General features: G+C 53.1%; 4 protein-coding genes across 7 annotated transcripts in view; all 4 read left to right on the top strand.

The window, feature by feature from the left end:
- Positions 1-2,294: 2,294 nt before the first annotated feature.
- On the top strand, positions 2,295-5,131 carry HOXD10 (homeobox D10). Its single transcript, XM_076340752.1, has 2 exons — positions 2,295-3,080; positions 4,496-5,131. The coding sequence occupies exons 1-2, from the start codon at positions 2,339-2,341 to the stop codon at positions 4,771-4,773; spliced, it is 1,020 nt and encodes a 339-aa protein (XP_076196867.1). The 5' UTR covers positions 2,295-2,338; the 3' UTR covers positions 4,774-5,131.
- A 659-nt stretch (positions 5,132-5,790) lies between these two features.
- Positions 5,791-10,998, top strand: HOXD9 (homeobox D9). 3 transcript variants are annotated; one of them, XR_012995683.1, is made up of 5 exons: positions 5,791-5,808; positions 7,308-7,365; positions 8,870-9,484; positions 9,915-10,516; positions 10,743-10,998. XR_012995683.1 is itself a non-coding variant. In XM_076342567.1 (4 exons), exons 1-4 carry the CDS (start codon positions 5,806-5,808, stop codon positions 10,154-10,156), a joined length of 918 nt encoding a protein of 305 aa, XP_076198682.1. In that variant the 5' UTR covers positions 5,791-5,805; the 3' UTR covers positions 10,157-10,998. The 3 variants fall into 3 exon arrangements, 2 of the variants coding, with proteins under 2 accessions (XP_076198682.1, XP_076198683.1); XM_076342567.1 differs by having other exon boundaries at positions 9,915-10,998; XM_076342568.1 differs by lacking the exons at positions 5,791-5,808; positions 7,308-7,365 and having other exon boundaries at positions 8,592-9,484; positions 9,915-10,998.
- Positions 10,999-14,854: 3,856 nt separating this feature from the next.
- On the top strand, positions 14,855-17,152 carry HOXD8 (homeobox D8). Of its 2 annotated transcripts, XM_076340751.1 has the most exons (3): positions 15,120-15,257; positions 15,537-15,684; positions 16,278-17,152. In XM_076340751.1, exons 1-3 carry the CDS (start codon positions 15,135-15,137, stop codon positions 16,571-16,573), a joined length of 567 nt encoding a protein of 188 aa, XP_076196866.1. In that variant the 5' UTR covers positions 15,120-15,134; the 3' UTR covers positions 16,574-17,152. The 2 variants fall into 2 exon arrangements, with proteins under 2 accessions (XP_076196865.1, XP_076196866.1); XM_076340750.1 differs by having other exon boundaries at positions 14,855-15,684.
- Positions 17,153-20,710: 3,558 nt separating this feature from the next.
- Positions 20,711-20,965, top strand: part of HOXD3 (homeobox D3) — a 31,536-nt gene continuing 31,281 nt past the window's right edge. The window contains exon 1 of the mRNA XM_076342560.1: positions 20,711-20,772. The gene's annotated coding sequence lies outside the window, so the exon portion shown is untranslated. The remainder of the gene's footprint in view (positions 20,773-20,965) is intronic.

The following is a 20,965-nucleotide window of genomic DNA, read 5'->3' as shown; positions in this document are numbered from 1 at the left end:
GCAAGGAATTCATATTTTCAATTAAAAAAAATCAAAGAGCCCTCGTCCCTGATCAGGAGCCAAGGAGCGGGCTCCCCTAGCACCAGCGAGGCTGGCGCGGAAAGCAGCTCAGCATTTGCTTTTTGTTTTAACTTTAGCGTTGGGCGAAACCCGCTGCAAAGCTCTGGGCTAACACTTCAGCCGGGGTATTTCTGGGACCCCCTTTTCTTAAAGTGTAAATAAAGATTATGAAAGAGCCATTTGATGGGCATAAAATTCCTGATTAGACTTAACAGTCAAGTCCTAAGCCGCGTCAAGGAAAATAGTATTTTGTGTCTTTAAACTCCGTGGGTCGTCCGGGCTGTTGTTGAAGAAGAGGAAATTGCTAGAAAGCGAGGGGGGGAACGCCGCGCTCGGAGGGCGCGTCGTGGGCTCCGCCGCGGCTTCTCTCCCGGCGCGGGCAAATCTTAGCAATGGCTCTGATAATGATCTTAAATAGCCATCTCGCCGGAGCGCCCGCTCCTCTGCTCAACCCTCGGTGGCGGCGAAGCGTGCCCGGAGAGGGCAGGGGGCTGCGCCAGGCGCAGGGGACGCTGCGAGGAGATCTTGAAAGCAGCGAATATTGCGAAGGTAATGTTTAAACTCTCCGGCAACCCAGAAGCTGGCGACCGCGGCCATAAAAGACACTGGCTCTTAACCTGACAATGATGTTGTATTTGAACAGCTGCGATAAGGTTTTAAACGGTCTGTCTCATTGCCACAGCGAAATTTTAAATAGGGTTATTGTTTCCAGCGGTCTAAAGTGTACGGTAAAGCGCAAAACATCCAAATGCCAGGAAACGGGGGAAAATTCAAATCCACGCGGGTGGAAAACGCACGTTTTCAGCTGTGCGAAAGACGCGTTTAAATTTTTTAAAATCCTTTCACGTGCTGCCCGCTCTTGGGGACCTGAGAAGGGGTTTTGATGCTAGAAAGGCCCAAAATAAACAGGCGGACGAATCCGAAACAAAAATTATCAACAAGTTCACTTTGTCTGCATGAGAGTCCTTGACAGCATTAGTCCCAGATAAGAAATACTCCAGTTTGAGGACAGTTAAAAAAAAAAGAAAAGAAAAGGAAGAAAGGAAAGAGTAATAAACAGTTTGTACTATCACTATTCAAAATGTAATAGCTGCGGGTGTGAATATGGGCATGAAGTGGGGGGAAAAACAGTAAAACACGTTTAAAATGTTGGGACGGAAAAAGCTGTGTAGACAGTTACTGTTGCCTTGGCATTATTTTTTTTTTTTTTTTTAATAATACAGATGCATTGATCATTCTTCTTAAAAAAAAAAAAAAAAAGAAAACAAAAAGAAAAAGTTGCTCGAAGAGTTGCAGTGAGGGTATGAATTCCTGTATGTTTTTTAATGAGCAATACCACAGAAGGAGAAATTATCTTTATGATGCTTTCAGTTTCCAGGGCAAGTGAAAACCCCACTTTTTTTCCCAGGCGGTCGGGAGAGAGCATTGTAAAATAATTTTAGGAATGTAGCCTCCCTATAAAACTCGAGTTATGACAGAAGTCTAGCTTTTAATATTTGACGATTTGTGTTAAAACAAAAATTGACCTTCTCGGTTAGCAGCGAGGGAAAAAAATCAATAGTATAATTTTCAATAATTCATAACGCGAACGCCATTATGCTAAATCTTAACTATTAATCTTATCCTTTACAAAGTCTCGATTGATTTGTTAATAAAATATCTTCCCGTGCGCGGCAACAGAGGGTATAACTCTTGAAAAAGCTTCAGAAGCAAGAAAATTACCAAGTAGCCCAAGAATGTAGATGAGGCTTTTATTGATCGCCCCTGATTCTCCTTAATACGCATTAATAAATCCCGCAACCTTTTGTCCCCGCACTTGTCAGAAGCGGGGCTTTTACAGGAGCCGCGGCGGGCAGGCACGTTTTTCCGCCCGCCGTGCCAGCCGGGGGGTTCCGCGCCCGCGGAGGCTCCGCGGCGCGGCGCGGGGCGGGGGGGGGAGGGGGGGGGCGGCGCGGGGCGGCGGGGCCCGGGCCGGCTGCCGCAGCGCGGGCGGCGGGCGGCGGGCGCGGCGCGGCGCGGCGCGGCGGGGCGGCGCGGCGCGGTGCGGTGCGGTGCCGGCGCGGCGGCCTAGGGGTCGCTGTTGACCGCGGCGGGGCGCGGCGGGGCGGCGCGGCGGGGCGCGTCAGCGGCGGGGCGGCGGGGCGCGGGGCGGCGGGCGCTGCCATTGGCCCGGCTGTCATGTGGTCGCGCGGAGGCATCCGCAATTACACGGGAATGTTTTCCTAGAGATGTCAGCCTACAAAGGACACAATCTCTCTTCCTCAAATTCCGCCCCAAAATGTCCTTTCCCAACAGCTCTCCTGCCGCTAATACTTTTTTAGTAGATTCTCTCATCAGTGCGTGCAGGAGTGACAGTTTCTACTCCAACAGCGCCAGCATGTATATGCCACCTAGCACAGACATTGGGACGTATGGGATGCAAACCTGTGGACTCCTTCCGTCTCTGGCTAAAAGAGAAGTTAATCACCAAAATATGGGTATGAATGTACATCCTTATATACCTCAAGTAGACACTTGGACAGACCCGAACAGATCTTGTCGAATAGAGCAACCTGTTACACAGCAGGTCCCCACTTGTTCCTTCACTACAAATATTAAAGAAGAAAGCAATTGCTGCATGTATTCCGATAAGAGATCCAAACTCATTTCTGCAGACGTCCCTTCCTACCAGAGGCTGGTGTCTGAATCATGCCCCATTGAGAACCCCGAGGTTCCCGTCCCAGGATATTTTAGACTGAGCCAGACCTACGCCACTGGGAAAACCCAAGAGTACAATAATAGCCCTGAAACGAGTTCAACTGTAATGTTACAGTTAAACCCTCGCGGCAGCTCCAAACCGCAGATATCTGCTCAACTTCAGCTGGAAAAGAAAATGAATGAAAACCCGAACAACCAAGACAGCACCGCTAAAGTCTCTCAAGTGGAAAGTCCCGAGCCCAAGTCCACGTTGCAAGACGAGCGGAGCTGCCTGCCCGAAGGCTCCGTGTCCAGCCCAGAAGTCCAGGAGAAGGAGAGTAAAGGTCTGTATTACCGAGTTTAAGCCGTGCCGTGGTGTAACTCCAACACGCCAGCACCATAAAGCACGCTCGAATATACTAACGAGCATCACAGCCATCACATTTAATGCTAAGGAGTATTGGGCTGCAGGTGCTGTGTCTCTGAAGATTTTGGCAGGCAAAAATGCTACACAAAAGGGTCCAAAGATTTTCTGTAAGAGATCTGCCTCTCTCGTGCATGCAGACCGCCTCTGTGATGCGGAGAATATAGCCGTGTGCTCCTTAGTGCGCTGCAGCAGCCAAAAGCAGCCCCATACCTCTAAAAAAGCAGGTCTGGAGGTTGTAAAATACGACCAGCTCAACTTTTCTCTCGTAATATTTCGCTGATTTTTTTTTTTTTTCCACTGAGCCTTACTGCGGTTTGATTGCATTTAAAGTTAATTACGATCCTATTAAAATAGGTGAGGAATAGGTGCTACCAGGCTGGGTAAAGTTGGAAACAAATGCACAATGAAAGCAGCAGCCCGCTATCCGCCTGGTCCAAAGGTGGAATATTTCAATGTGGTGCTTTAGATAACCTTGGGTTGGTCTCCAAAAGTGCAACAGTATTTTAAAATGCGTTTGAAAGCTAAAGGTGGTGGTAATCTGATTTTATTTTCCCTTTAAAAGTGCACTAAAGCCTTCCTTTCGAACGGCGTGTGTCGAAGAATCCCAAAACGGGAAATTTTCTCCTATCAAAATGTACTTTGCAACCTCTAGGTCGATTTTTACCCTACGTGTGCATGGAGATTCTTTTTGTCTGAATTATATTTAACAGCCCAGGTTCTAGATTGATGTGGGGCAGATTTCTTTCTGGCGGGGGAAAAAAAAAAACAACAACTAAAAGGAAAATGAAAAAAAAAAAAAAGAAAAGAAAAAATCCGAGACAGAGGGTGTTAATTTCTTGTGTATCTTTTTGGCTGGGAAAACGTCTATGTCTGCTCCTAGGTGTGCTGGTGTAATTCAGCTGATGGCTGGGGGGAAGCTGCTTCGAAATAGAGCGCGAGGGTATTTTGTAACTGGGATATTTTCGTAGCAAGTGTCGTGGGAGCCCGAGGCGTCCATGGCGAGGCTAGACCCGTTAAAATGTGGCCACGGGGCTGATGGCAGGCTAAATATTGTTGAAATGCTAAACGCCAGCTGAAAACTTGAGAGCCCATTTCTGGAAGGGGCAGGAGAGCGGGGCGGCCGCAAGGCAGGGTGCCGTGTGGCGGGGACGGGCGAGCCCAGCCTGGCAGCAGGTCCCTTCCCTGTGCCCACACCTCACCCGAGCTGTGTTTAATGCCCACATCCACCATATCTGCCAGACACTGCAGAGGAGGGGTCATGGCCAAGGGTACCCTCTAACAGCCTGAGGTATTTTTGATTTTTTTTTTCTTCTTCTTCTTTGATTTTGATAGAGGAAATCAAGTCTGATACTCCAACAAGCAATTGGCTAACTGCAAAGAGTGGCAGAAAGAAGAGGTGTCCTTATACTAAACACCAAACACTGGAATTAGAGAAAGAGTTCTTATTCAATATGTATCTCACTCGAGAGCGCCGTCTAGAGATCAGTAAGAGCGTAAACCTCACTGACAGGCAGGTCAAGATTTGGTTTCAAAACCGCAGAATGAAGCTCAAGAAGATGAGCAGGGAGAACCGAATCCGGGAACTGACCGCTAATCTGACCTTCTCTTAAACCCTAACCCCGGGGGGGGCACCAGTGAGGAACGGGCACAGCACCGCCACTTGCTAAAGGCAGGAGAGACTCTGGCAAAACCCGGCGTTTTCCAGTTCGGTTTTGGTTTTTTTTTTTCTGATAGAATGTGACTCTTCGTCCTTCTTTTAGCGCTGCAAGTGAATATGTATTACTATGATGAGTATATATAAAACCTAGCACGTGTAATTTATTTTTGTTCTCATCGTAATGCAGGGTAACTATTATTGAATATTATCATTTGGTCTTAACTTATTGGAACTGTCGAACATCCAAGCAATGTGACTTTTTCATGTTTTTACTAACAAAATGGTATTTATGTGGGGCTGTTACACGGGCCATAACGTTTTGAGTACATTCAATACTTTAAGAAAAAAGGGGGGGGGGGAACTTTGGGGGCGGGGGGAAAGAGAAGCACATTATAATGTAACTATCCTCGCAAATGAACTTAGAGATTGTCCTTCGTAAAATGGAATATTTCCTTCTTCTCCATTGTAGACATTTCCTTGTGGTGCATATGTGGAATAGTAGTCGTTCAGCAGCAATATGTCCTTCTTGTGCATGTTCTGTTCGCATGTATAATGCAATAAACTCTGTAAACTACTGCGGTTCCTTTGGTTTTCTACAAATGTTGCAGTACGGATGCAGGTTGGTCTCCTGACCTTTCTCTATCAGCAGCTCTTTGGACTGATGTACCTTCTTTGCCATTTTCTGGTCTTTGTGTGTGTCTGCCTGGTTTTCTTCCTTTCTTTTTCACCCCTTTCTCCCCCCCCCCCCTTCCTTTTTTTAGGGGTGGGGTGGAGACTGGGGCGGGAAATGATGTAAACCTAATTCATTTATAATTGTGCCTGTAAACAAACGATTAATTGATAAAATGTTGTGTGATGTTCGCAGTCTGACAAACTGAACGCAAAAAAAAAAAAAAAAGAGGGAAAGGAACAAAAAAAAAAAAAAAGAAAAACGTAGTAAAATATTATGACCTAAACTGGACATCCTCATCCAATCAACTCATAAATGGTAAGTGATAAAAAATCTTTCTACTACAAGCTGTCAGCAATATGTGTGTCATTTTATTTGACGTTCGTATGTTGATTTAAAAAATATCAGTCACTGCGTGCTTACCATGTGTAGACTTTGATTTCGTGTCTTTACTCGCTTAAAAAAAACCATCATACCAAATGCGAAGCTGGGTATAAGTAAATGTTCGGTTCTTGGTCAGCTCAAGAGCTTTCAGAAGATGGTGGATGGGGAAATATTCCCTCAAACATCTGGCAAGACTGGCGTTTTTGAGCAGAAAGGCTCCCAAGCGTGCTTACAAAAGTACACCAGCCTCTTCAGACCCACTTTTGTCACCCTGCACCGTTTCTCTTTGCTCAGAGATCGTTTTATTTCGCGCAAATCCATTTTAGTAGCACACATCCAGATACTGAAGTTCACGACTCTTAACCGTTTCTGTACATAGATGAAAAATGTTATTAGCAAGGCTCTGCACTGGAAGCTGAGGAAGGGCGTGTGTGTGTGTGAGAGCGGGTGGGTGCCTGTGCGAGAAGAAATACTCAGCAGAACTGCAAATGGCTTGCAAATGAACATGACTCCAAACTGAAGTGCAAATACTTGGGCATACTTTCACCTTCAAACAGTACTGGAAAAATAGCGTGGCTACTGTTTGCGCTGGGAAACCAGCTTGCTCACAATCAACGCCCATTCCTCCCCTAAGCAGTTTCTAAATCAAGAAATGAAACGCAAGATAGTGCCAATGCTGTCTGACTTGGTGACACTGACACTGCTCCTATTGCAGCTGGTGGCGTTGTATTTCGCTCTCTTGTCGCTGATATTTAATTTAAGCCAATACTTTCTCATGTGCATGTTCACTCGTAGGGCGGAGGTATATTTTCCTCAAACCAAAGCATCATCATTTCGAAGCTGCGGGAGCCGCAAGCACGTAGGTATTTTGTGCTTGCTCTCGTTTCGAAAACAAACAACAAAACGGTGCTCAAAAAAAACCCCTCTTTAAATATTGCATACGTTTGAACCGTCTTTTCTTTTCCTTTAAAGATACTCGCTACATCACCAAAGAAGTTTCAGCAGTGGGAAGTAATTAGCTGGCTCCATACCAAGTGTTTAACGTATAGAAAAAAGGAGGCTCACTCTAATCTGTCTGCTTTATCAATTTATATCTGTGTGAAGCGAGGGGCAATTCTTCGCCGTACCACAAACCCTGCTTCTAGAGAAAAATATAAGAGAAGTATGAAAACGCAAAGGAAAATACTAAAGCGAGACGACCAAAAAACCACAAAAACCCAATCACCCACTTAAAAAAAAAAGGGAAAGAAAAAAAAAAAAGAAGAAAAAAGGAAGAAAACAACCTAAGAGAGTAATAAATCATTAAATAAACAGGAATTTCAGTCCCTTCCTCATACCGGCCCGCGAGTAGGAAGTGTTTTCTCAGTGCTGTTGTTTGTGCCCTCGGCGGGCTGTGCTGCGGGCTCTCCACTAACTGTGTGCGTTTCCTCCAGATCCCGACACAGCCACCGTCCCTCGCTCGGGAGAGCAGGCATGGGCAGAAGACCATGGGTAATCTAGTTTTCAATACTAACCGGGCACCGTTTCGCTCGGGGAAGGATAACCGGGCCGGGGAGGGAGTGGAGGGGAGGCAGGGAAGGAAAAGAAAGCAAAGCGGGCAAAAATCTCGCGTAGGCATTGAACGTGGCCAGCGCGGCCCGGCCCGGCTCCCCCTGAACTAGGAGCGGAGGAAGCAGCTCTGCCGGCGAGCGGGGGGCAGCGGCAGCCCCGCGCCCCTCCGCGGGCCGGAGCCTGCCTGCCCGCCCGCCCGCCCGCCCGCCCGCCTGCCTGCCCGCCCGCCTGCGCGGCCCCTGCCCCGCGGCCGCGGCGCTGCCCGCTGCGGGGCCAGGCGGCCTCCTCTGGGCAGCGTTTGCCCGCGTCCCCTCAGCGGGCTGCGCTGGGCACAGTAAGGGGGGCTGTGTTGGAGCTGTGTAGCCCCAAAGTTTCGCAGATACAGGAGCATGTGTTCAGCCACACGTCAGTTGTGCTCGGAGACACAGGCTTTGCTGTTTCCATCCGTCCATTTTATTAGGGACACATTAATCTATAATCAAATACACCTCATAAAATTTTTATTGAAAGGCATAAAATCATTACAGAGGTCTTCCACCTGTTTTAAAACAACACAATGGGCATCTCTTTTAGAAAGTGTATCCTTTCCATGGAAACTTTCTGTCCGGGGGGGGGGCGGGGAGCGGTTAATAATACCCGCACATGCTCTGAAATATGGAAGTACCGCAATGTGCTTTTACTGTAACATTTTCCTGTTTTATGAGAAGTCGTTACAGTCCCAGCTTGCGATGGTTTGTTTTTACAGGCAAGAATCCCCCTTTCCCAGCGGGTTTCCTCAGCAGCTTGGAGTGTGATTAGCAAGCCAAGGCTGTTGGATTTATTTAAACACCCTGCCTCTCATTGATTAAGAAATGAATGGCAGAAATCACTCAAAGGAGGTGAAGAAATAGTCCGCGCCCGCCGCGGCCGTGGGCTGCCAGCGCGGCCACGCCCGCCGCGCCCCGGGCAGGCAGGGCGGGCAGGCGGGCAGCGCAGGCGGGCAGGGCAGGCGGGCAGCGCAGGCGGGCAGGGCAGGCGGGCAGGGCAGGCGGGCGAGCAGGGCAGGCGGGCGGGCAGGGCAGGGCAGGCAGGGCGGGCGGGCGGGCAAGCGGGCAGGCAGGGCAGGCAGGGCGGGCGGGCGGGCAGGGCAGGCGGGCGGGCAGCCCCGGCGCGGTCCGGGCGCGCAGCCGGCGCGGCGCGCTGTGCGGGGCCGTTGTTGATGATGATTTTTTTTTTAATCACAGCAGCCCCAGTTTAGCGGATTGATTTACTCGCAGTATTGGTAAATATGATCACGTGGGCTCCGCAACCAATGGTTGAGGGTTGCAGTCTGCAAAATACTACGATTGTTCTCCGGGAGGGTATCATATACAGTTAACAGTGTAACCTTTTATATGACTAAGAGGGGAGCCTAAAATGTCGTCTAGTGGCACCATAAGTAACTATTATGTCGATTCTCTCATAGGCCATGAAAGCGAAGAAGTTTACGGGAGTAGATTCGTCCAGGGAGGTCACAGTGCAACCTCCAGGCCATCAGGTGTTGCAGAGAGTTCAGATTTTTCCTCCTGTAGCTTTGCACCAAAATCCACCGTGTTCTCCACCTCCTGGTCCACGGTTCACCCTCAGCCGTCTGCGGCAATGACCGGGATCTACCACCCCTACATGCACCAGCCCCACTTAGGGGCAGCCGACGCCGGCCGCTACGTGCGCTCCTGGATTGAGCCCTTCCCGGGCTTCCCGGGCGGCGGCGGCGGCAGCGGCGGCGGCGGCGGCGGCGGCAGCGGCGGCTCCGCGTCCAGCTCCGGCTCCTCCAACGGGCGCCACTACGGGATAAAGCCGGAGACGGGAGCAGCCGCCTCCTCGTCTTCCTCCTCCTCCTCCTCCTCCTCCAAAAGGACTGAGTGCTCCTCGTCCCGGGAGTCCCAGGGGATCGGTGTGCCCGAGTACACGTGCAGCTCCTTCCTCCAGGAGCCCCGGGAGAAGGCGGCTGCCGGCAGCTCCAAGGACCCCGCCGCCTGCAGCCACAACCCCAGCCCGAGCAGCGATCTGAAGGAGGAGAAACAGCAGCAACTTGACCCAAGTAAGTTTAAAAAAAAAAAAAAAAGGGGGGGGGAGAGAGAGGGAGAGAGGCAGACAGAGGGGCAGAGGGAGAGGGAGAGAAAGAAAGAAAGAAAGAAAGAAAGGAGAGAAAGAAAGAAAGAAATTGCCCCTTTGATTTATTGCCGAAACCTGTAAGGCTCGAATGTGCAAAACTGATAGTTTTACTAACCTATAAAAACGTCTAGACGCCTACCCCAGCACAAGCAGCAACAAGCACCCATAAAAGACTCCACATAACCACCTACCATCAAGACATCATTTGTACAGTAAACAGACTTGGGCATTAAGGCTTTTATGATAATTCCTCCAAAGTTGTGAAAACAGTCCATCCTTCGTTAAATTAATTTAACGACCTTTCTCTCCCCCCCCCCCCCCCGCCCCCCGTTCCCTATATACCTCCCTTCTTCCAGATAACCCTGCAGCAAACTGGATCCACGCTCGTTCAACGAGGAAAAAGCGTTGTCCCTACACAAAGTATCAAACTCTGGAACTGGAAAAGGAATTTCTCTTTAACATGTACCTCACCCGAGACCGCCGTTACGAAGTAGCTAGGATTTTAAATCTCACAGAGAGACAGGTCAAAATCTGGTTTCAGAACAGAAGAATGAAAATGAAAAAGATGAACAAGGAGAAAGGCAATAAAGGAGACTAACGCTGGGGTAGAAACGCAGCTGGGGAATATTGCTTTAGTTTTGAGTTTGGGGCTTTGGGGTTTTGTTTTGGTTTGGGTTTTTGGTTGTTGGGGTTGGGGGTTTTTTTTGGCTGGTTTGGCTTTATTCTTCCCCTGCCTCCTCAGCCCCCCATACGTTTCTTCTCCTCGTCCTGCGCGCCCCCCCACCCCCCACCCCCCGGAACTTTAAATCAATCTGGTCTTTTTTTTTTTTTTTTTAGATAGAAGTGAAACGTGGTCTATGTCAGGTATTTTGGGAAATTTTGTCTTGCTCGCCAACGTGTTTTGCAGAGTCGCTTCATCCCCCTCTCCTCCTTCCCAGACCGTTTGGTTAATGATATTGTGAGTGCACGTTAGCTTTGGGAACTCTACCTGATGTTAAATGTTTGACATGTTTCTTAAAAGTGATGTAGTCTAGATAGTTACTTTGCCAAAATAAAGCTAAGGAAATTAATTATAATTACGATAATAAAATATATATTAAATTACAGTCGCTTAAATCAATGGGGGTGCTGTGTTGTCCACGACTTACTAAGAGGAAACCTTACCCAAAACCTCTGCTTTCTAGGTCTGAATTTCGCTCCTTCGCAATAGATGCCACAGCGAGGCCACGAGCTATTCCCCCCCCTTTAGTGCACTGTTAGGAGGTTGTCTCATCCTTGAAGCCGTTCGCAATAGGCCTAACGTCTCCCGGTCCCCCGGCTAGCTGGCGTCCCTGCCCCCGGTGACTGTTGCATTAATTAACCACCCCGTGTCTCGAACTACGGACCTGTTGTAATTGTTGTCAGTTATTACACAATAAAGTCTGCCGTGACCGAACGACAGCGCTGCCGTGAGAGGAGAAATCTGTGCGCCCCTCGCGATGCCCTCCGCGCCGCCGACCCCACCGCGCAGCCCCCGCGCAGCCCCCGCGCAGCCCCCGCGCAGCCCGCCGCGGGCCGAGCGCTGCCGGGCCGGGGCCGCGGGAAAACCCGGCCGCGCTGCCGGGGGCAGCCGCACCTCTGGCAGCCACAAAGGCCGGAGGAAAATCACTTCCCCCCCCCGTGCCTAATAGACATTTGCTCTTGGAGGTCAGTGGCGGAGAGGCCGGCTTCGGCCGCGCCGTGTAGGTGCGCCCGCTGCCGTACTGCTCCCGAATGCCTTACGTACGAGCGGTCTTTGAAACACCAGCCGTCTCTTGGGATAATTTAGGAAATATTTCCGCACCGGTCCTCCAGAGCCAGTGAAGCAAAATGATGCCTATTCGCTTAAACCTTTTTTTTTTTTTTTTTTTTTTTTTTTGCCCGTTTCTAACCTCTGCGCTCTTTAATCGGAAGGTTGGGAAGCTCTGGGGGGACACACGGCTGCTTCCAAACGTCCAGCTTTGTTGGCGAGAGCTCATTTAGCAACGCGTCTCATGCCTTCTGCATTTATAAACACACATGACTTTATCAAGATAATTGAGATGAAGTTCATTGTAAAAAATGCTTTGTTTAAAGAGCAACCATTAAAATGAAGGACCCGTAAATATTTACGAGCAGTTCGGTTAATTCAAGATTAAGGGGAGAGCTGAGAGACCTGGTGTTTAATGTTTTTTACCTCTATTAAAAAAAAAAAAGGCAAAAGCATGCAGTGCCAGGAAAAGGTGTTGCATTGCTTCCCATCCATTGTCGAGAAGATACCTATAATTCTTTTAAAACAGGAAGAACCGTGGTATAATAAAACCATTGAGATGGCTAGACGTCTGGACCTAATGAGTTTACGATATGCTATGGCGCTTTTCTTTGAAACCACCTTATTTTGATGTTTGTGTTTGTTAGAGGGGGAAAAAAAGCCAAAAAATGCAGACAAACTAGGTCTTAAAATCTTGGACTATAAATTTCAGTATGTCAGCGTTGGGCCAAGGCAACAGACTCGAAAAAGACCCGAAGGTCACGAAACAGAGAGATTTTACAAAGTCCACTGATTTGTTGAAATGTATTTTACTGGATATTCTACTGCCATGAATCCTACGACGTTAGCCTCCATATTTTCGAAAATAACCACGGAGGGGGCTGATCTATAACTAACAATACGTACACAATATTCTTGCCCCTCAACACTCTATTATGTTGATTCTAGCAGAGGCTCTGGTAAGAAATTGTCACCAAGCCCACACCATCTCTTTTTAATATTTTATCTCAGGCAGATTGACAGATTTTACCTTGTACATTCCCCCCCCCCCCTTTGTTTACCTATTTCTAATATTGTGTGCGTTTATTTCAAAATGGCAGAAAGAAAACCAAACGTCTCGAACGACGAAACGCAGTTCTCCCATGGAAATTACTTTTAGTGTCAAACATTAAATTATTGTAAACAATAATTTAACTCCTACCCGTTGGTTGTGTTAATATATGTTTGTACATATGCACAAGTCGCGCGCACACGCACACGCTTTATACCGAATAATTCACAGGCATGTGTGATGAAGGGGGGGGTGAACAAAGATTCATCTTTACTTTCGGTTACATAAATCAATCCGTAAATACATAAATGCGCGGGCAAACAAAATAACACGTTCAAGACAAAAACGTATAACTCTGAAACTACCACACATGGAGAATTCGTGGTGTAATATGTGGGGAAACATGATCGAAAACGCGATAGCAGCGGTCTTCAAAGCTCAGGCGTCTTTCCTGGCTGCCATGTGTAAACGAGGCGCATTCTTTGTATGTAGTTAATTATAGCACTGGCAAAAAAATAAGAGGGTCACCGAAATGTGCTGAGAAAATGTCACTGTAAACTCCGACCGACAAAAAAAAGGAAAAAAAAAAAAGAAAAAAAAAAAAAAGAAAAAGGAAGAAAACCAACCCAAAAACAGAAAGCAAAGGAAGAGCCGCTCATCACCGAGCGCCCCGCCGGAGGAGTGCAGAGCCGCGCCGGTGTCCCGCAGTGGCACCGGGGCCTTGCGGAGCCGTTTGGGTTTCTGGCGGAACCACCGGCCGGCGACGGGGCCGGGAGAGCGGCGGGCAGCGCGGGCAGCGCGGGCAGCGCGGGGCGGGAGGGCGCTGCCTGCCGCCGCCGCCGCGCGCCGCCAGAGGGCGCCCGCGCTCCACTCTAGCGCCGCCGCCGCGCCCCGCTCTCCGCGCAGCGCTCCGCGCACCGCGCACTGCTCTCCGCGCCCCCGGCCGGGGGGAACCGCGGTTTCGCTGCTGGCACCGCAGACCCACGCGGGTGGCGGTGCTGGCCCGCGGGACTGGCGCCCCGGCGGGATGAGCACGCGGAGGGGCGGGGGGCCCCGGCGCGGATGCGGGAAGCAGCCGCTGCCCCTCCGCGCCGCTCCGCAGGGTGAGGCGGTGTTTCTCTGCCGCCGCTCCCGCCCGGCCTGGCCTGGCCTCCTGCCTTCCCGCTGCTCTCTTGCGACAGGCTTTTGCTGCAGTTTGTCCTTGTAGCACCAAAACTCCGTGTGCCCCCCTCGGGCCTCTCCCACCCCCCCGCCTGTCCCCCGGGCTGCACGGGGGTCCCTGAGCCTCCGCCGGCTTCCCAAAGGCGTGTGCCCCGGGCCTCGGGGCCCCTGGCCGGGCGGGGGTGTCGCTGCGGACCTAGGGTCCGTCCGGGCGCTCATATGCGGGGCTGCCGGGCTCGTCACTCAGACAAAGCGAGTTAATTGGCATGGAGGCAGGGGTGGCGGGGTGGGGGGGGGGAGCGAGCTGTGGTGGGGAAGGAGCCTGCGAGGCCTTTTATGTAACCACAAATATTTTTTGTCAATTCACACCAGCCGGTCACACGTGGCTCTGGCGGGGCCCGTATTATATTTCACCTACATTTTTTGTCTCTCTTCAAAATAGAGCGGACTCGAGCTCCTGGGGGTGTCTGTCCGAAAAGCTGGTTCCCACTGCAGGACGAAGAGGGGAAGAGAGGACTGGAGACGGCCCTTCTCAGAGCGCGGGGAGCGGGGCCCGCGCAGGCGGCCGGGCCGCGCTCCCCCCGCAGGGGCGGCCGGCCCGAGGAGCCGGGGCAGCGCCGAGCCTGCCGGGAAGCGCCTTCCTTCCTTCCTCCCGGAGAACAGGGCTTGCTTATTTCGGACCGCGTCCCCGAGCGGTGCTAACCGCTCACCCACACATTTTTTTTTCTTTCCTCCCTCTCTCTGCCTCGGTAATGACGTCCACGAAGGGTGAAATGATGGAAAGTATATTCATAGGCATGATTTCCATTAAGTATCAATTAACCTGGAGCCTCAGCCATGCGTGCACGGCGTCAAGGGTAAATGTGCATCTCATTTCCCAGCGCTCAGCTCGCCTGCAAGGAAATGACCCACAGGCACCGGGGACCGGCCGCTGCACGCTGCCGCCCTTCGGACCCCCCAGCTGCCCTTGCCGACACCCCCGGTTCCCTGCGCCGGGCACCGGCTCCCTCGGCGGGTCTCCGCCCTTCCCGGCCGGCGGCGCAGGCCGCGCTTCAGTGCTTAGCCGCGGCCCTGAGCCCCAGGCAGCGCAGTCTGGGCGGGCCGGGCGGCGTCGCCCCGGGCAGCGCGCCCGCGGTTATCGCGCGGGATCTGCGCGGCCGCCTCGCCCCTGCGCGGCGGGGGTTTCGGCGGCTCCTGGCGAGCGCGCACCGGCGGGGGGAGCGGGGGCGCCGCGGCTGGGGTGGATCCGGGCAGGGCTGGGCCGGGTTTTTTTCTTGCCTGAGGAGCGGCACATGTAAACTGAAGCCAAAAGTCCCCCCTGAGCTCATGAGCGTGTGTGTGTGTGTGTGTGTGCGCGTGTGCGTGCGCGGGCTGCTGTGTGCCTAATAGGAAATAGTAAAAGCAGTGAGGCAGGTCATTTTGAGAGCGATTATATTCCAGTCCTGGTCACCACATACACGGAGAGCAGGAGCGGGGAGCGCACGGGCGAGCGGCGGCGGCAGCATGAGCGCGGCGTAGAGGCACCGGCGGCGGCGGCGGCGGGAGCAGCGCCCCGTGCCCGCGCCCGCGCCCCCGCCCGCCGCTGCCTCCTCCCCGATGAGCTCCTACTTTGTCAACCCGCTGTACTCCAAGTACAAGGCGGCGGCGGCGGCGGCGGCGGCGGCGGCGGCGGGGGAGCCCATCAATCCCCCGTACTACGACTGTCACTTCGCGCCCGAGGTGAGCGGCCGCCACGCCGCCGCCGCCGCCGCCGCCGCTGCCGCCGCCCTGCTCTACGGGAACGGCGCGGCCGCCGCCGGCTTCCCGCACCCCGCGCCCGGCGGGGCGGGGGGCGGCGGCGGCGCGGCCGCGGACTTTTACCACCCGGCCGGGGGGAGCCCCACGGCCGCCTACCAGCCGCCTCCTCCTCCCCCCGCCGCGCCTCCGCCTCCTGCCCCCTGCAGCGGGGTTACCTGTCACGGGGAGCCCGCTAAATTTTACGGATACGATAACTTACAGAGACAGCAGATTTTTACGACACAGCAAGAGGCCGAGCTGGTACAATATCCTGACTGTAAATCGTCCAGTGCTAATATTGGCGAGGAACCAGACCACTTAAATCAGAGCTCGTCTCCTGCTCAAATGTTTCCCTGGATGAGACCACAAGGTTGGACGCAGTAAAAAATTTGCTTCCATCTCACGTCTGAGTTTGAAACTTTCTTTTCCTTCTCCCGCTTCTTTCTCGCTGTCTCTCGCTCCCTGCCTCTGCCTCCCTCTCTCCCTGCCTCTCTCCCCGCGATTCCTATCACCGCGGTGCCTTGCGATAATAAAGCGATACAGTAAGCAAAGAGAAACCTCTGCAGAAGGCGGCTGCCACCCCAAAAGCAGCCTTCAAGTCGCCTCTCGGGCGCAGAGGCGCAGCTGACACGGTCGCCCGGCTCCCGCCGCCGCTGTCTGAACGGGAAGGGTGCAGGGCCGGGGGGTGCCGGTTACCAGATAATAAAGTGACCCCGTAAACTCGGTCCCGTAAAGCCCGATGCAGGGGGAGAGCTGAGGCGCTTCGTGCATCTGCTATCGCTATTTTTCCCGCACTCGTGTAAAGCTCTAGACTCCTCCGTGCCCTCTGCTTTCTCCCCCTCGCGTTTCTGCGGGACTTCTCTCGAGGGATTTCTAGAGGGACTCGAGCCCTCGCTCCCTGCCTGCGCCTCGTTTTGAACGACCACACCAACCTCCAAAACCCTGTGTTTTTGTTTTAAACAGCAGCGCCGGGTAGGAGGAGAGGAAGACAAACATACAGCCGATTCCAGACTCTAGAGCTGGAAAAGGAGTTCCTCTTTAACCCCTATCTGACCAGGAAGAGGAGGATTGAGGTGTCCCACGCACTAGGACTCACCGAAAGGCAGGTAAAGATCTGGTTTCAGAACCGGAGGATGAAATGGAAAAAGGAGAACAACAAGGACAAATTCCCCGCTTCCAGACAGGAGGGAAAGGAAGGGGAAGCCAAAAAGGAAGCACATGATCTGGAAGAAGACAGAGCTGAAGGCCAGACGAATTAAAATTTGCCCTAAAAGCCGTTGTGAAAAGCTACAAAAAATAACCAGCTCCATAGCCCAACATCTCGGCCCGTCTCCCACTGTACGTGGTACTGCCGGGGGACGAGTGACCCCGTGTCCCTCCGCTTGACATTTCTCTGCTTCGGGTGCTTCACTTGTTTGTGGTTTTGTTTTGTTTTGTTTTGTTTTGTTTTGTTTTGTTTTGTTTTGTTTTTTTAACCGTATCCGGAACAATCTCTAGATTTAACAGTTCATCTACTTCTTTTGGAAATTTGATACAGAGTTTGTAGCAATACATTCCTAATGATATATATAAATACAATTTTTTTTTGCAGTCTTAAAAGACGGTGATTGCGGGAAACGACATAAACTTCCTAATAATAAATACCAATAAGCAAGACATTTAACAATGCTTTATTAATCAAGACAAGTGCACTTGTACTATTTTAATTCTTGTTCTTATCTTATGTTAAGTAAATTAAATAAATTTAATAAATTTGAAGAAAAGATCTTAGAAATATATTTAACCTTCTGCTATTGATATTTGATTAAAATAAACCAAATTTATTCAGATATAAAATATATCGGCTTCCTGATATACTTTTTGTAATCCACTCCTCCAGTACCCTTCAGAGCCTCTCCGCGTCTGGACTAACTCTCTCCTGCGCCTTTCCCCCGTCCTTCCTCCCACGCTGGACGTTTCTGTTTGGTCTGGGAAGGGCACATCGGGTACAAAACCTGGTTTTCGCTCCCTGCCGCCTGCACACCCTGCCACCGCCACCGACATTTCGGAGGCCGCCAGCCACGGGCTCTGCGAGGCCGGGCTCAAAGCAGCGGCCAGCGGGGGCTGCGGCCCCGCCCGCGGGCTAAGCCTACGCTGCGGCCCGGCCCTGGAAGCCCCTCGACGTGCGCGCCTGGGCCCTGCTTTCGCCTTTTCCTGTACTCCCCCGGGGCTGCCGGGCTGCGGGGCAGGGGAGCCGCTGCCGACAAACACGGGCTCTAACCCCGCGGAGCCGTCCGCTGCCAGCCCGGCTGGGGGGAGACGGGCCCCCGCCGGCCCCGACGGCTACTCCCGACCGGTGCGGGGCTTCCAGCCCCGCTATGCAAACCGCGGCCACACCAGGCCTAGCTTCCCCCGCGGATGGCGGACGAGCAGATAAATGCAAAGGTTTTGTGGCTTTGCGTGGGGCTGTAATGGCCTGTGGTCCCAAACCATGCGTAAACGGAAAAAAGGGCATTTTTTCCCCCCTAAATATTATCGCACGGTTTGGGTGCGTTTCCCAGCGGAGGCCGCAGCCGGCGAGGGCAGAGCCTGCCGTACCGTTGCCCGCAGCCACGGGAAGAGAAGTCCGCTCTGATCAGTAAAACGGTTTAATTTATCTCCCCCTCTCCCCTCCCTCCCCTTTCTCCCGCTCCGCGGCGGGGTCCCGCGGACCGCGGTATCTGAGAGGACGGCCGAGAGCAGTCCTTTTTAGGAACAGCAGGCAGAGGGCTAAGGTATGAAGTATAAATCCCTACCAAGATTTCTGCGTCATTTTTTTCCCCACCGCCTCACGCCCCCGTGAGTGATGGTTCCGTGAAGGGAACCGCAGGGACGCGCCAGCCGCTGCGACAAACATGACAAATTTATATTATCTGCCCGAGGAACGAGCGTGCTCCCGACGGAGCAGGGACCGAGCCGGGGCCCCGCTCGGAAAGTCACATCCAGGGGCCTCGGACCGGGGCCCTGCTCCGCACCCACGGCTCCGGAACAGCCGTCCCCGGCGTCGGGATTTGTACGGCGGGTTTAGTTGGCTTTCCCTTCCTCTTCCCCCCTCCCCGCCACCGAGCCAGGCACGCTTCCACTCCTGCAAAGCGCCAGCTCTAGAGGGAGGCACAAGCGAGTGGAGCTATTGTTCTGGGTTTATTTTAATCGCGTAATTGGTTAAAGGTTGTAAACGCAGGGAAACTGCAGCAAAGGGGTGAAGTAAACATTTTGCTGCATGGATTTGCATAAATACACCGGTATCCCTAGTGTCCAGAAAGGATGTGGGGCTGGTGGCGGCAGGTTTAAGGAAACCCAGTCGCCTGACGCGGAAAAAAACCTCGCTTTTCAAAAAAATACCCGCTGCCAGTGGCACCGGCATGATGGGTCTCCGGGCAGGGAAAGAGCCTTTTTCTTCTGCTGCTGCCGAGGCTGGGCGCAGCAGGGTCTCGGCGGGCCCTGCCGCAGGAAAAGCCGGGCTGCTGCCGCCCACTGCAAACCCGGGCTGCCTGCGGGGGGAAACGCATAACGGAGACCTGCACATCCGAGCGGAGTACTTCCTAGGCTAATATTTGCCCGGGAAAGAGCTGCTGCCGTAGTTGTTTTTAATTTCCAGACAAAGAGAATAAAATTAAAATATTCCTGACGAAGTTTCCGTTAGCGTCGCTCTCCCTGGGCCGACTGGGAACGCAGCCACGCAGGCAAAAACTGACTTCCTTGTGCACACATCATTTGAGAAGGCCTAGTGGTAACTGGGATCGTCCCTCTCTTATTTATTAAGAGAAAGAAAAAAAATTCCTGTAGTTGTTAAGGTATTTCCCCTCGTAGCCTGGCAGCTGAATCTCTCCCTCGTTCTTACTTGGAGTCCTGCTAAGAAAAAGAAAAGCGAGCCAGAAATTGGCCCGGGCGGTCAGTAAACCCTCGTTAAAACTGTAGCCATCGAGCTCCGGAGCAAGCAGGGGTATTTTGGCAGGGAAAAGCGGTAGCTGCGCGGGTCGCGGCTGTAGCGGCGGCGAGAGGCCGCCTGTGACAGCCGCAGCGCGGATGTACCGCGCCTTTGGTTTCCGCGGAATTTCTCCGTTCCCACGTCGAGCAGCTCTGCGCGGCCGTGGGTATTGCGGAGCCACGGCGAAAGGTGCCGGTGCCTCGGTCGAGGGACACGCTGCACGGGTGTGATATTCACGGGTGTGCAACTGCCAGAAGCAGCGTTTTAAAAAGACTCTACAGCTTTAGGAGTGTTTATTTTTGTTAGCTTTATTTTCGAGGCAGGTACAAGCAACACGGAGGCCGCTGATGGAGGGCTCTGGCTACTCCCTGAAACAAAAATTGCGCAAGAAACACCCACAATATTCCGTCTCCGAGCCGAGCATTCCCTGTGGACACGGGACCGGTTTTAGTCTTTTCGAGCACTTTCCAAGAATAGGATTTTCCCTGTCGGTGCCCCAGGTCCGAGCGCCTTCGGGAAGGTTTTATGGGGGGCGGAGGCAGCCCCTCCCGGGGAGGCTGCGGGCAGCCTGGGCGCGATGACAGCGCCCGGCGCAACCTGTGGGAACCGCACGCTTCGGGGTGGGGAAGCGGCTCAGACTATTTTTAGGTCGGCGACGGCTTCGGCTTCAGTAGTGGGCGCTAAAGGAAATGCGGTTTCTTTTAGGGCCCGGCGGAGCCGGGGGGGGGGAGATGCGGGTAAAGCTCCCTTTCGTTGGGGCAAGACACGGACCCAGCGGGGCAGCGCGGTCCCCCCCTTTGTGAGGCTCCGCGGCCGCTGCGCGGGGTCTCGCCCCGCTCGCCGCTTGCCGCGCGGATCTCCCGCGCCCCGGCCGAGCCCGCGGGGCCCCGCCACCGCGCCCGGGGCGCGTTGGCCGCGGGCAGGCGGGACCGAGGAGTCAGTAAAAGCGCAGCGCGCAGCGAAAGAAACATGGCGCTGGGAAGCAGTATGTGCAAAATCCGCAAGGAATTGCAGTAAATTCCTTTTTGTTTGAAGAAAATTTACAACTTGGTAATAGACCTTTTTATGACCTATTTGGGCTCGTCATTGGCTGCGGCTGGTCATGTGCAGGCAGCGAGCGCTTTCATGGCCTTTTCCTGATTTCCCTGGCGAATTTCCCCCTGCATTCTGCCTTCAGAGAGCCTCAGCCCCTCTTTTCCTAACCTTTGTCTAGGCTGAGGTGTATGGCAGTCGCCCTCATGTTTGTGTCCCGCTCCCCGAAACCCGCGGCCGGTCCCGCCGCCGCCGCGCTGACACTTCCCCGGCCCCGCGCCGCCTCCTCTCCCGCGGCCGCGGGGGGATGCGCGGAGCCCCGCGCCCGCCGCCGCGCCGCCTCCAGCCCCCCGCTCCTCTCCCGCCGCTTGTTGCCCCCGCTGACGCTATCTCCTCCGGCACACGGATTGCTACGCGGGCGCAAAATGGATTACAGCGATCCTCCCGGGCTCCTCCGCAGGCGGGCAGTGCCGCGAACCGGTAAGCACTCGGCTCCCCTCGGGCTGGCCGCCGGTTCTCCGCGCCCGCGCACCGTCCCGCACCGCGGCACGGCGCCGGCTCCCCTGTCCTCCTGCCCCGCTTGGTCACCTGTCCCTCGGAGCCCCTTATCCTTGCTGTTACTGCTATTACTATTATTGCTATTATTACTGTTGCTGTTACTGCTGTTGTAATT

This window comes from Aptenodytes patagonicus, chromosome 6 (assembly GCF_965638725.1).
Source record: "Aptenodytes patagonicus chromosome 6, bAptPat1.pri.cur, whole genome shotgun sequence".
Lineage (NCBI taxonomy): Eukaryota > Metazoa > Chordata > Aves > Sphenisciformes > Spheniscidae > Aptenodytes > Aptenodytes patagonicus.
Note: the sequence above shows the minus strand (reverse complement) of the source record. Positions and strands in the feature narration are given on the sequence as shown.